At 41.6% G+C, this 15,248-nt stretch overlaps 1 protein-coding gene across 2 annotated transcripts in view; it reads left to right on the top strand.

Moving 5' to 3' along the window:
- The first annotated feature begins 1,607 nt into the window (after nucleotides 1–1,607).
- Nucleotides 1,608–15,248, top strand: part of CPPED1 (calcineurin like phosphoesterase domain containing 1) — a 34,498-nt gene continuing 20,857 nt past the window's right edge. The window contains exons 1-2 of one of the 2 annotated variants that reach the window (XM_063171046.1): nucleotides 1,608–1,720; nucleotides 12,047–12,265. In XM_063171046.1, the coding sequence (XP_063027116.1) occupies nucleotides 1,687–1,720; nucleotides 12,047–12,265 (253 nt within the window). In that variant the 5' untranslated portion in view covers nucleotides 1,608–1,686. Of the gene's footprint in view, nucleotides 1,721–2,041; nucleotides 2,144–12,046; nucleotides 12,266–15,248 lie in introns of those variants that run through there. The other variant, XM_063171045.1, reaches the window with a different exon arrangement.

Genomic DNA, 15,248 nt, shown 5'->3' with positions numbered 1-15,248 from the left:
ATGAGCTTGGCTTCAAAAATGCATACTTCAAATTTGGCAGAGTAAAGGAAGCAAGAGAGAGCTGAAATCCCTCTCCTGCATACAGTCCTGATTCTCAGTTCTCACGTTTATAAGCAAATGTTCCTTTATTTCTGCAGATGAAAACACTTCTGCACTCAGGCTGTAAAATCCCAAGAAAATGTGTTTAAATTACAAAACTGAAATTTCTCATGGCCTCCTCATTACCGTAAGTAATGCTCAAGGTGATCTAAGATCAAAGGATTCCATTTGAAGAGGAGGCAACATAGGCAGGCTGCACACTCACCATCATCACCTAGAAAGAGCTGAGCATCCTGAGGCTCATCCATGATCCATACTGCCAAGACATCAAATAGAACATAATACAAGTACTGACAACAGAATTTTGTAGAGGAGAGCACCCTATACACGACTAGAAAAAAAGAGCTGTGAAATTACAGACTTAGATAAATCTAGAAGATCTTACAATCCCCATCTCTGCCAGGTCTGATTCAATCTTTCAGACATGCATAACTTGACAAGAAACATGGTTGCCTTTAGCAACACATCCAGGTTAAGTAAGACAAAGGTAATTCAGGTGCTGATCACAATCTCATGTCCTTGTGCTCCAGAGCCACACTATGCTGCCTTGCCAAAACAATCTACATTTCTTGGCCTGATCTTGATGTTATTTCACATGCAAAATTAATTCTGACTTTAGCTGAAGTCATGCAGCAGTCATATATCCTGGTTTATAGCTGCTCAGCCCCATTAAGCAAATGAGAAGAAAATGGAAAAGAAATAGAAAAGGTAGAAAAAAAATTCTTTGCATGACTGAGCCAACTGCTCTTATATTAGCATGAGCAGTTCTACCACGAGACTGTGATCACCCCTTCCTATGATGGTGTTGGGATATTTAGATAGGCTACACCTGAGACTTAAAAATGCACTTTAGTTTTTATTTGCTTAATATACCACATGCTGCCTCATAAAGAGGGGAATTGACAAAAACTACTTAATAAAAAAGACTTCCCCCAGCGCTTTCCATCTAACGATCTTTAAGCAGTTTACAAGTAGGACTGAAGAAGCTGTTTTTATTTGTGGATAATAATACCCACATTTTACAGGTGGAAAAGCCATCTAGCCATAGGAATGCATTTTAGTTGACAATATTAACCTTACCTAACACATTGCTGCAGATTTCACACAATTAATAGAGGCACTCAGAACTCTGCATGTTGCACCACACAGAATAATGGGGTCCCAGCTGTTCGACTGGGAAACTGCAACCGTGTTGTTGCTCCTGGATGGCTGAGTCAAAAAGGAATTCTAGGTCAGAAGAGATGAAGAAAACATTGCCTTGTAAGGGTCACCCGTCTATTTCAGCCATCACCTCACTGTGTAGCTTGGTTCTGACAGGAGCAGGAGCTGCGTGGGCCCTGCTCGGTGCCCTCCACTGTGCCCATGGGCAGGGCAGGCGGAGCTGGGGCCACTGGAGCAGGGAGGCACTGGGGCTTTGCTTTTTCTGCGTAACTGGAGCAGGGGGACACTGGGGCTTTGCTCTCCCTACGAAACTTCTCTTTTCTTTTTCACAGAGTAGTTGCTGGCGATACCTAAATGCGGGAGCACGTTTAAACACTGAGAAAACCTGATGAGAACAACCCATGAAGGAACAAAGGAAGGTTGCCAATGCTTTCAGACAAGGGGTTACTTCGGTTCGCAGGTTAGGAACAAGCTGAATATGATGTAATATAAATTTATTATAATTTATTTAAAAGCCAGCGCATCTTCGGGGCAGGTTCCACCCTAAGTCGCCCCCACACACGGCGGTGCCAGCAGCCGCCCCGCAGCCCCCTGTCTGCTCCCAGGGCTATGCCAGGCCTCGCCCCAGAGCCGCCCGAGCACCGCTGCTCCCCTCACGCCAGGCCCCCGAGCCTCCAGCGCGGCCACAGCGCCCGGGCCCGCGGGGCGTCCCCGGTGCGTCCCGGGCCTCCCGCCCGCGCCAGGCGCCGCCCCCGGCGGAGGCGGTGCCGCCCCCTCGGCGGCCGGGCCCAGCGGTGGCAGCGGCCGCGGGCCGGGGCGATGGCGGCGGCGGAGAGCGTGTTCCTGAGAGCCCGCGGCAGGACCCTGACCGCCTTCCGCCCAGGTACGGGGAGCGCCGGCCGCGCCGCGCCATCGCCCGCGGGCTCTTCCCCGCCGCGCTGCCGGGCGGGAGGGGCGTGAGGAGGGAGGCCCCGGGTTTCCCCGCGGCGGGAGGAGCTGCCGCCCGGGAGAGGGAGGTGTGGAGCGCCGGGGCCTGGGCTGTCTGCCGGCGAGCGGGGGACACGGGGGGCACCGGCGGCCGCAGCGCGGACGGACGCGGGGCTGTGGCCGCCCCGCTGCCCCCGCTGTGCCGGGGCGCGCCCAGGTTTGTCCCCACGCTTTGGCTCCCGTGCAGACTCCAGCAGTGTCCAGCAGCGGATTCGTTTTTAAATGCTTGTCGGTGCTGCTGAACCGGGTCTCCACAGCCTTTGGAGCTGTTGGTGCCAGCGCTGTGCTGTCCTGTGGTTGTACCTGTAGGGGTGACCTAACAGGTGACCGCTGGGTCACTGTTGGTGCCCGAACGAAAGGGCACCGAGGTGTAAGGTGGCTCACAGCTTGGTGAGATGCCGCTTTCCCCGGGGTGCTCAGCCGCGCTCGGGTCAGCAGCAGCACGGGTGCTCCCCTGGCCCTGCCCCGCTGTGCAGGAGCAGCGCTGCGAGCCCTGCGCCGCAGCCAGCCGGGGCAGACGCGCTTCCACACCCGCCAGGTGGGTAGGGGGACGAGGCCGAGCCAAAGGTGGCAGCCGCCTGTCCCTGCTGGTTCTGGCTTGTGGCTGGACACAGAGGAGCGCATTTAACACCTTAACATCTCAGTGACTGCACCTGTTTGTAAAATTCTCCCAAGGATGGAGGTTCTACAGTGTGCCGGGGCTTTTCAGGCACACAGCTGTGTTAAGAAATCGTTTTCCATGGTCATGTATAGAAGGTCTTCTATTTCTCTGTATTTATGAATTTCAAATTGTATTGGTTTGGTGAGGTCAGCAAGGCTATTTCATCCCATCAATTTTGTGGTCTTTTCTTGGATTGCACTGGAAATATTTGGCTTTGCTTGTTGCCAAATAAAGAAAAATCACCAGCTCAGAGCATGTGAAGTATATGTATACAGCCATTCTGGCAACCTATTAATTGCAGATGGTCTAGTTGGTTTGGAACAGAATGCCTAGCATTTGCTGAGGGGACAGATGGCAGACAAGCCATCTAGTTAAATCAACTATACAGTGGAATTTTGACAAAAGGAGTGTTCAACAGCAGTGTAAAAATTTCTGAGTAAAAACTGTATTTAACTCCTTGAAAATTTCCTTAAACGTGGAAGAAAATGTCATTTGGGACCAGGTGTGCTTCTTTCTTCTAAAGTGTTTGGAATTCTTTAAATATTACTTAAGATTTTTCTTACCAGTTGGTTCCTTCTAGTCTTGTTCAGGATTTGTTAGGCTATCATAGTCCAGCTACCATCTTCGGGTGCAATATTTTTTGTAAATAATTTACTTGGGTCTTTCTTAAGAGGCTAAAGTTCAACACAACGTTTTAATAACTGAATTATTAGAAAAAAAGATAATCAAGGGCTGTTAAAACTGAGGCAAATTTTCATGCAGTTTAAGACAAAAATCAGTTGCTGTTTTGTTGCTTTTCTCAATCTTAAGGTTCCACTCCTGTTAAACATGCATCCACATTTTCTGCTACTGCTGTGGCTTGGCGCACTGTTTGCTTTTAAAGTTTGAAAGCCACTCTTGAGAGCTAAATTTCCTTCCTTTTTTCCTACCGTTTCTGCAAAGTCCCTCTTCCCTACTGGTAAATTGTTCACTCTGCTTTTACATAATGTGGAGGTTACACCTGTAACCACTCTCCTCTGCCCTTGATGTGGGACATGTGCATGAGGAGCTTGAGGTGAGAGATTGAAATTATCCATATAATCAATGAGGCACAGTAGTAAACAGTGTATAAATAACCTACATGATTGGCAAGAGACCTTTGTATGGTTTGACTTTACTTTGTGAAATAAATTGTGTCTTTTATGCCCATGTGAAATTTTGCTTCAACTGTCTACTTCTGTTAGCACTTGAGTGAAGAAACAGGACCATATGTTTGGGTAAGTGCTGTCTTCACCACTTCTCTCCAGAAGTCAGGGAGTTATTTGGCTTTTTGGTTGGTTTTTTTTGGTCCCGAGTATGTCAGTGGCATGCTGTGCAAAGAATTTCTTTGGTGGAAGTGGTGGAACACTTTTTTCAAGTAACTAAACAAGTGATATTCTGTCAGTTGAACTGGTTGAGAAATGTCTGTTTGAACCTGTCTTTTGCTAGTTCTAGTTGATGGTTCTGAAACCTTTATATGGAACAGATGAATAACCAGTATTGCATCCTCACAGTCTCAGTTCCACATGTGGTTTTGTGTTCCTTTGTCATACCTCCCTCACCAATCTTGTACATACTCTCAAAGTTTATTCAGTTACTTCTCATATTTTCATTTTGCTCTGTTCTCTATTCCTTTCCAATCTCTGATTTTTTCCATTTTTGAATGTTGAGGTGATTCTTGGTAGCACTTGGTTAAAATCATATGAAGTTGGTGGTGTTTTCCCCACGTGCACTATGCTGCACATTTTTGCACAAAGTTCATCCTTTTTTGAACGCTCACTGCATAGGAAGTCTCTCCTCAGCTCTTCACAACCAGGCCTGATTTTCAAGCTGTCAAATGGCTTAATTTTAGCAAATTCCACTTCCTCACTGCTCAGTTGCTGTGACAGATTGTTTTGAGTTGTTGAACAGTATATAGGTCCTAGTACAGATCCAGGTGGCATCTGAGTGTCTTGTCCATTTTTGTTTTTCTTACCAGTTTTCTGTGCATGCAAGGACTTCATTTTGCATTTCCAGACAGCTTGGCTTCCGTAAGAGTCTTTGGTGAGGAACTGTAAGATCCTCATGGAGATGGGATCAAGTGGATCTCCCTTGTCCCTGTAAAGCTGTTGATTACTCTTTCTGAAGAATCAGTAAACACAGGAGCTACTGTCTTGGTTAGTGCTTCCATCCCTTGTCTGTACAGATGCCACTTTTGTAGTCAGTTGTTACCAGAATCCTTTTAAATGTGGATGTAATAGTGGCCACCTCCCCTGTTCCTTTGGTGCCAGGGCAGGTTTAAGGATAACTCCCCAGGAGTTCACTGGTTTTCACTTTTGAGGAGTTGTATGGGTGCCACCCAATCTGAGTGGTTTGTTAGTGCCTGTGTCTGTTTGTGGAATCACCTACTGGTATTTTCATTTGGAACAGACCTGATGTGCTGTCTCTCAGGAAGAACTATCACATTAGATCTTCACAAGTGGATGCATGTGGATACAAAAATGTACCTTGTTTTTTATTATTTCAGCCTTTCTTTTTGGGTGCATCTTGCATGTCTGGAACACCTGTTAACCATAGTGACTGTATGGCAGACTACCTGCTCCTAATTCCTGTACAAAGTGCTTTTTTAGTTCTCAGTTTTATCCTGTTTTCAGTTCTTCACTTTTTTTAGCTTGACCTCTTGGACTTCAGTATCAAACCTTTCAGTGTATAAAATCTTTCCTGGTTTTTTTATTTGAATGCTTTAGCTTTTCAAAGGACATTGACCTGCTCTTACCAGCCTCCTTATCACTGTTACTTAAGTAGTTTAGACACTCTGGATTCTTTTTGGTCTTTCTGAAGTCCTTAGTAAATGCTGTGCATATGGTCTGAGCCTCTGGGATAGTGTCTTTGAATAGTTTCCATGCTGCCTTCAAGGATTTTTGCACTTTTTAAAAGCATCATAATTATATATAATTCGCCTTCTTTTGAAATTAAATACAACCACAGTTGATTTCTTGCTTTCTGAAGAGTGTTAGAGCTTGGCACATTTTGATTACTGTTCTAGAGCTCTTCAACAGTAATATTTTTGAGCACTGATCAAACTGCTTCCCAGCTTGCATATTCCATTCCCAGTACTGTCTCCAACTCTCATATGGATTAGGGAAATTTTTACGTGGGTTTTGAGAAACTTTCTGTGACTTCACCTTGTCATTATGCAAGCCACCCCCCTTCACACCTACAGTTCTGGGCTGTAAAGTTTTTGTAATGAGTTTACATGTTAAATTTGGGGGTGGGCATAAGGCATGACTAGAATTTAGCTTCTGTAGCCCTCAGTACAAATAAACTGTGTCTGAGAGGGCATTTCTTACCTTGATAGTTATCTAAGAAGTTTAAAAGTATCTTTTGGTAACAGTAGCATTGTCTCTTTTTTTGAGAAACCATGTTCTGTCATTTAGGTTTCTACTGACAGTATTTTTGTAGTGCATAATTTCTAGAATAATTACTCTTTAAAAAGTTTTATTTTTTATCTGAAAATGTATTTTAATACCTGTTTTGAAGGGTTTTACCCTTGGTACTTATAATGGCATAATTCATGACAGGTTGCCTTGGTCATCCAACAGAACCTTCAGTAGTCATGTCTTTGGTAGACTTCCAGGTACACATAGAAAAAAATAGCTGAAAGACTTGCACTTTCTTTAGACTGAAATCTTTGGTATTTAGCCATACAAAAATAATGAGTTTTATAAACCACTTCTATTGAGAATATTTTAATATATAACAAGAAATTATTAAAAATGTAGCACAGTTCCTTTATTGGTTTTTAAGCTATTTCAGGACTGAGAGTAATGGAAACAAATTGTTGCTGTTTGTGTTGTCTGTGATGTATACATTCTGACTTCACTTAAGAGATTCCATTTTCCTTCCTGCATGGACCTTCTTTGGAAAACCAAGGTTGTGCTTCCTTTTCAGTTTTACTCAGAAAAAGAGTCACAGGCACACTTTGTAAGCAGAGACAACTCAGGGCAGGGAACCATGTCCCTGTGTCTGCTGTGCTCTGAATTTCAGGTATTGGTTCTCCTGTCAAACCCAACGTGACAGTGAGGGCATCTTCATCTTTGTTACTGCCTGTGGTGCACTGAGCAGGCGCTGGAGATGTGTCCATGTCCAAACTGCTCTGACACAGTAGTGTCTAAAGAGAGATTAAGGACAGGAGTAACTTTCTGTAACTGATTTGTTTCCATTAAATTCTGCAGAGTGTAGGGAAAGAAGAACACCAATATACTGTTGAACCCAACCAATGTACTTATAAAAAATCCCCCCAGGGAAATACTGGAAATCCCACCAGGATCCACAATCCTATGTACCTGTCAGAGGCCAGTGGTTTCTGTGAGCAATCTCAATAGATGTTGGTGATCCTTGGAGATGGGGAGAGAAAAGAGATGTGAAACTAGGAAAAGCAAAAGGGGAAGAAATGAAGGCACAGCAAGAGATTAGCTATTGTCCTTTAGAAGTTGGGAGAACCTGCTGAAATCCCACTTAAGTCCTTGAAGTGTCTCTTTGCCTGTGATCACAGTACATGGCTGAGGTTCTCTCTGGTGAGCTGCTGCTGACTTCTTTGGTCCTTCACAGAATTAATCCTTAGGTAAAATTAGAAGCTGGCACTGTTTTTCAGCCAGTGCTACTAAAAATACATTGCATCGATCCTCTGTCTGTACTTTGGCATTCATGGGAGCAGAAAAAGAGTGGGAAGCTATTGAAACTGAGGCATAACAACATGTTCAGTAGTTGGACTTCTTCTGTGGCCGTCAGCTGTGCTTTTAAGGAGGTCTGGAACCAAAACTGATACGAAATCTGAGTTTTCTGTTGCTTGGTGTGTAAGAGCAGCTCCACAGACATTGGTTGTCCTTCAGAAATGGAAGTCATATGTACCTCAGTTATCAGAGAAGTCTCAACTTTGTTCTGCATTTGTGTTTTCTTATGGTAAATTCTGAGAATCACAAACAGCTTCAGTGTCTGTAAGGATGAAGAGCCAATTTTGAGGCATTGTCAGCTTCATTCAATTTTTTGATGGAAGCAAGAGGACAGAAAAAATTATTAATTGAATCCTAATCTTCTATTGCTTTACCTAGCATGCACTTCATCTAATACAGCTACATTGCTCATCTGAAGGCTCAAAAACTCAAACTCCTAGTGAGAAAGATGCCTTTACTGTTATTCCCACTGAAGTCATTTGCTGCATTTGAAGGGATGATGGCCATTGTACACATTATTTGACTGAAACCTTCAGAAGTAGCAGCTGGGACCTGGATCACGACTAGAGGCTTGCTGCAAGAGCAGCTTTGGGCCTGCCACCACTTGTGCCAGTGGTGTTTGTTAGTTCCCCTCTGCCAGGCTTGGGCAGGCCCCCAGCATGGGAGCAGAATGATCCCCTGGGCACTGCTCTTGGGATCCAGTGCAGGGACCAGAGAAAGGGCTCAAACTGGGGCTTGTGGGGCCTGGCCACAGGGCAGACAAAGTTCATTTGCTTGCTCACAGTACCTGTTCTGTGGGTAGCTGAATCAAGACATGAACAAGCAGCTGCTGAGGGAGAAAAGGAGGGTACAGAATACTGGTCTCAACAGGGTCCATTGATAAACCACTTCATTATAAGGCAGAAGACTCCTGGATCCATCTGTGGTAGTGGAAGATGCTTTTCCCAGCTGTTTCTCATTGCCACCCTCTCACCATATTGGTTTTTTGGAAAAGCACTCATGCAGACCTAGTCCTGGGGTTTTCAGCAGAATTAGTGAAATTGCACTGGTAGCAACACTTGACACTTTAGCTGGACTGGTGTCATGGCTTGCCCAGATGAGGAAAAACTTGCAAAAACAACTCTGAAGACCAGTGAGGGCCCTCAAGAGTTACCTCCTGGATGTGCTGAATTCAGAACAGCCTTAAGGTTGGTGCTATGTGCAAGTTCACACCATTGGTGTACTTATACAACTCTAATCATGATATTCTGGTTTTGTATTTAAAGTACTTAAAGCACATTTCTGATTTTAAGAAAAAAGTTAAGTTGTAAGTTTAAACAATGTCCTTACATTATTTTGTTCCCATATACTTTTGTTTCATGGGAAACAAAAGCAGTGAGTTGATAAGTAATAAGCTAATGGTATTTGGTTTAAGTACAAAGGTTATTTGTTTTTAATGTTTCTGGTTGGAGTGATCAAATAACAAGACAAAGGTAGAAAATATTTTTTCAGCCTTACTGTTCTTTTTGTAACTATTTGATAAGTTATTGAATACCACAGAAATTGCTATTGACTGAATTATTTGACTAAGACCAGTTAACTAACATTTTAAGTAAATGTTATTTATATAGCCCTGATTCCTGGCTCTCTTCTGATATCCTTGCTTCACTTTCTTCATTTTATCTTTTTCTTTCCTACAGGAGAATATAGCACATACCTTTGCATCATTTTCAGTTCCTTTCTTTTTTCACCTCCTATCTCCTTCCTTTTCTCCCCACTCTTCACCACCTCCACCCCTGCATCTTCTGTTTCTCCTTTCTTCTGCCATTTCTTGATTCTGTCTGTGTACTGAACTTCTCTTTTTGAAATTCATCTTATCAGTCTCTCTCTTTGCCTCACATGACCATCACTCACCCACTCAAACCAGAGCATCTGTGCACAGTCTTAGAAACATTCAGGTACTTGAAACCTAGAGAGTTTCTGTATTGGCATGAATATAAGTCAGGAAAATAAAATATCCCTGAAACATATATTAGAATAACCCCTAGTCTGCCTTTCCCACCTGCTTCCTGCCAGTGCATTGTGTCCCTGCCAGACCTGTGTGTGTTCAGGGTTCTGTGTGAAGTTCCCTGGGAGCTGGGCCAGCCCTGCTGCCTGTGCACCCAGCCAGGGCTGCTCCAGGCGCTGCCTGTGGCCACCAGCACCATGCTGGGCTCTGACAGCATAACACAGTCTGTCCATACTTGAAACACAGGCTCTGAAAATAAATGCTGGCTCTTTTTCTAAGTAGTCTCTGTAAAAATAAATAAATGGAGTTATATTTTACTTAGGCTGCTATGGTAAAAAGACTGACTTCAGATTAAACAATACAAAGCAAGTAGATTTTGCTCAGCATTGATTTATCAGTACTGTCTGTCAGGTTGCTGGAAAAGGGACAGGTAGTAGTAGTCCTGCCATCTTGTTCAAAGGTTTGTTCTTTTGTCCTCATTTAATGAATAAATTGTGCCACTCCTTCCAACCAAGTTCCTGTTCCAAACATTCCTTTTTTCATTTTCGTTTTGTAGAGGTCATAAAGGGCTTCTGATGCAAGCTTCCTTAACTGATTTTTTTTCTTATAGCTTTCTACCTATAAAAACTGTAACTTGGTTTCTCTGCACAAACAGTGCCTTTACTGCCTTTATCATGTAAGCTGCTTTTATGGCAACTGTATTTTTTCTTGCAAGTCATAAAATAAAAACCGAAATTATTTTTGGCATTCAACTGGTTCCATAAGGCCTATACTGCAAACTCATAGATAGATAGATCATTTCACTTCTCTGAATAGTTGCATAACTTGAAGAGTAAATTTTATTCCAGAATTAAAAGCCAATGAATGGCTAGAAGTTTCTGTCTATAAAATACATGATTATTATTTAGAGTAAGTTGGTTCTGGTATATAAATAATTTTGTTTAGAAATGAAATGTGACTTTAACTAAAGTGCAGAAGCTTTCATTTGGAAAAAGGATCTGGTGCCATAGCAACAGATGACAATCACAAGCAGCTTCCGGGGGTTGCCTGCGTTCCTCATCCCTCACTCTGGCCTATCCATATCCATGGTGCAAGAGATGAATTCTGAACTCAGTTTGCTAACCTTGCTTGGAAGAAACTCACTCCCCTTCTTGCAAAGTGTGAAACTTCAGTTCTAGAGCTTGTGGAAGGAAATCAAAAGTACATCCATGTGTTGAACATGCAACTTCTCTACTGTTGCTAGAAAACCAGAAGACCATTTGCCTCAAAATGGATTTCAGATCAGATTGACATGATATGAGAGTATATTTACAGATTATATTTTAATTTTAAATCATTTGAATATTTTCTTTTTAGATCCAACTAGAGATGGATGTAGTCTGTGAGTTTTTAACAGTTTAAATGCTGTTTAAAAACCTCCAATAACAGTAAATGTATTAAGCCAAATAGAGCTGTCAAAACTAAAATATTCAGGTTGCAAATGAATGCATATAGACAGCTGGGGAAACCACAGTATACTTGTGTTTGTACTTCAATTCCAGCTACAGATATAAGTATGGGAAACAGGCTACGAATTTTTCTTTTAAATTTGTAGCCAACTCTTGTTTTATTTGCCCAATGTTGAGATTTTTTTCTTCCAAATGGGCTTGTAGTCCTATATGTCACCCTTTGTTGTGCTTGGTATTACAATACTGGAGAAAGAAGTATTCAAAAAATGGTACCAGTACAGATTCTGTCCTACCCTCTGCCTACACTGACTCTATCAATAGAAGCTTGTTTCTGAGTTCTCACCTTTCTGTCATAGGTCTTGGGAACAATTGTGGCAGCAGTAAGTTTAATTTTCATTGTTGCTGATGATTCTGATGCTGCTGGGTGTAGTGTTTGCTGACCTTGGACCTGTTGAGTGGCTTCAGTTCTGACTCCAAAGAATGTGCTACATCCAAATTTCTCTAAAACTATGAGAACAAAAAAGCATCCAACTCCTTAATAATTTAAGAAAAAGTCTACTGGAACCATGAAATGTGAAACCTGTGTATTTTAACTTGGTAATTAAAGAAGCAATAATTGGAATCTTAAAAGAGTCAACTGAAATCTAATGTTACACACTTGTCCTGTGTTGTAGTCCTGTAATTTCCAGCACTACTTGCTGAATTCTTCACATACTTCTCCTCTAATCAGTCTGTAATTACTATGTGGTGTAATTAGATTAATATGCTTTCCTTTATTACAACTATACATTAGAGGAAAATTTTGTACTTCTGCCTTTATATTTGTCCTGTATGAATGAGTACAGAATTCTGTACTTGAATTAAAGCAGTGTCAACCTACTGAGGTGAAGAACAATCAATTTAATTATGTGTGGAAACTTTCATTCTCTTTTAAGTCTCTCTACTGTTTTTTTTTCCTTTTTTTTCTTCTTAGATGCTGAGTACCAATGGAAGGGGCCCTTCTACTTCATCCAAGGAGCAGATCCTCAGTTTGGACTGATAAAAGCTTGGGCACAGGGAGACACTAATAATGGAGATGATGAATGGGGAGAAGAAATTAAATTAACAGAGCAAGCAGTGCAGGCTGTTAACAAACTAAACCCTAAACCCAAGTTCTTTGTGCTGTGTGGAGACCTTGTCCATGGAATGCCAGGTAAGTCAATTAAAAGTGCAGAATAAAGGTAATAACTCTATTTTTTTATACTTCAGATTGGCAACAAGGCTAATTTACTTGACTTCAAAATAGTCTTTCATAAGTATCATTAGTATTAGTTCCTGTTTTGGTATTTTGGGGGAAAAAAGCTGTGATTTGTAGATGATTCTTGAGATATTATTCTGATTTTTTCATCTGACTTTGTGTAGCATTCATCTTACAGCTGTACATCTGTACATTCATTTATTAATTGCTTGCTTTGAGGGGCTCTAGCCACTGGGGAAAACTAATGGCAAGAAAATAGGAAAAACTAGATGTGGCTTTTTGAGTACCTAAAGTGAGTAAGGCTCAGAGAATTCTATAGATTTCTAGTGCTTAATAGATTCAAATTTTTACATTTGTAAAATGCTAAAGGTCAGTGAGTTTGAGCTCTAGCAACTCTGTCCTGTGGTTGTGGGACTCTGAGCTCAGTGCGTTTTTTTGTACCCTGAGAGGAAGAACAAAAAAACCATCCAGAAAGGTGAGTTACAAGAAAGAGAAGTACTTTTCTGGGAAGTGGAATTAGATGTGGTGTTACCTGCTGAGAAGTGGTCTGGAAAGCAGAACTGAGCACGGTGTCCCACATTTGTTAGCCCTGATAAGCAGCAGAGCTGCAGACAGCCCTGGCTCTGTCACTGCCAGCACCACAATGCACCAGGGAGCTGCAAACATCCTGTGCCTTGTGCTCTGCTCTGCTTCACACTCCACCTGCACCTGAGGAGCTGCTTCCCAGCCCCTGCTCACACGGCAGGGCCTCGAGCACGTTGGAGACCTTTCACTAATTCCTTCAGTGTCCCACAGTGGTAATTTTAAGACTTTAGCTGTCAAATTGATTGACAGTATTTGTAGGCTTTCTTTTGATCGGAACACAGTTTTGCTGAAAGAGTGGGAAAGTGTAAAAAACAACAGATTTAAGCTTGATTGAATCTACTGTGTAACACCTCAGTAGCTTGACCATAAAGTATGCCATGGTGAAGTTTTATTGGCTTACATGCTTCCATTAATTTTGGAATCATCTTCCTATAGCAGAGTTTTAATAAATGTTTTGATTAGGACCTCTAATTTGTGTAGGTGTTGCAAATATTTTGGTTTCAGTATCTCTTGAAAGAAAAGTCAGGAAAATAGTAAGTGTTATACATCCTGTTGAAAGGGATCTTTCACTCTAAAAATTTAGAAAATCTAGGAGGCTAAGTTGGTTTCTTTTTGATAACAGTTTACCTGGATATTTCTCAAATACTCATAAAACAGTGCAAAGTTCTGAGTACTTTTGTCTCTTTTGACTTCAAAGAACATTATGCTAAGGTTTCTCTGTTGGTAGAGTTTAGGTGTGAACTAGAGAGCCAGCAATATTCTGACTCCCACTGGGCACTGAATGGCTGGGTACAGTAAATCTTGTGTGTGGTACTGCTGGTATTTGGTTGGGTTTTGTTTTTCTAGCAATGGTTCTCTGTAGTCATTATTGTCCCTTTTGCCAGTGTATGTCTCAGACTTGGGAATGTTTAAAATACAAACCTGTCAGGGCTTTGCAAAACAGTAGCATTATTCATTTTGCTAATAGACATGTGAAAGAAACTGAGTGGATTGTACTGGTGAGATCACCTACATTGTGTGATGGATGTGCTGTGCCTTGTATAAATATTTGAAGCTGCCTCATGCAATTTCCAAGAAATTGCAAGAAAGAGCAGTTCATTACTCAGTAAACTTAAGGGTCTTTTCCAGGCTAAATGATTCAATGATTCCATGATTACCTCACTTGAGCCACCATATTTTAACTTCTCTAATAATTTCTTGGTGATTGAAATTATGTTAATAGTTTTCAAGCCTGTGTTATCATGTAGTTATATAAAGTGGTTAAGGAAATGCACTATTAAAAGGAATTGTAGAATATTCAGCTGGAACAATTACTTCATTATTGCCTTTGTGTTTGTACAAATGGCTTGCTCTGCTGTGTGTTGATAAACATAAAAGTACAATTTAACCATTAAGTTGTACATAAAAGGACAATTTTACAGCCCTTTGTCTTTCTGTCTAAACTGATGACAGAGATAACAGTGACTTGCTCTGTGGTGCAGATATCTGTGGATTAGCAGTCTTGGACTAGTTGCCTAAAAGGACAGGGAGGTTATACAGATTTTTAATCAATTCCTGTTGGTAAAAAAGTGAGTGGGCGACACAGATCTTCCTGTCTTCTCTTAAAACATTTTATCATGGAGTACTAAGGGTAAAGTTTTTGATGGACTGTTTTAAAGCATGCACTGTAGCCATTTAGCTGAACCAGTGTTGAAGCCTTTTGCACAGGAACTCCAAGAAATCTCAGAATTCCAGCAGCTAGAAGTGATGAACAGAATCCTGATCAGCTGGGAAGCAATCAGGCACAGCACTTGGAATCCATTACAGATGTCATTAGAGCAACGAAGTAATCATATCTTGGTATTTAGCTGCTGATTAAAAGTAGTTTGTACTCTGAATATTATTTCCAGAAGTTTTTCTTGATTACATAATCAGAATAGGATATCTATTCTTGGTAACACTAATATTGTGGTACAATCACATCAAGAATTTTAAGTGTTACCTTATAGTGCAGCTATCTCACTGAATATAATTTCTATGAACTCTATGCTTACATCTAGATACACCATGACAATGAAGGACTTCCTTCTGAAGGCATTTATGTGCATTAAGTATAATATGATCTAATATGACAAAAATGGTAATCTGTAAAATATTGTTGATCAGATTATGTGTTTATTTGACTGCATTTTTCTAAAACTCTGGGAATTGATTTCTAAAAATGTTACTGTTCTCATGTCAAGTTGGAACCTTCTGTTTGGTTTTATGAAAAAATGTGTGTTCCTTTACCAATACACCTGGAGCCCAGCAGTGAAGTTCCAGTCCAGCAGCCAGTTCCTCACCCATCTTGTTCTCCACTCATCCAGACTGCAAG

This window comes from Melospiza melodia, chromosome 18 (assembly GCF_035770615.1).
Source record: "Melospiza melodia melodia isolate bMelMel2 chromosome 18, bMelMel2.pri, whole genome shotgun sequence".
Classification (NCBI taxonomy): Eukaryota; Metazoa; Chordata; class Aves; order Passeriformes; family Passerellidae; genus Melospiza; species Melospiza melodia.
Note: the sequence above shows the minus strand (reverse complement) of the source record. Positions and strands in the feature narration are given on the sequence as shown.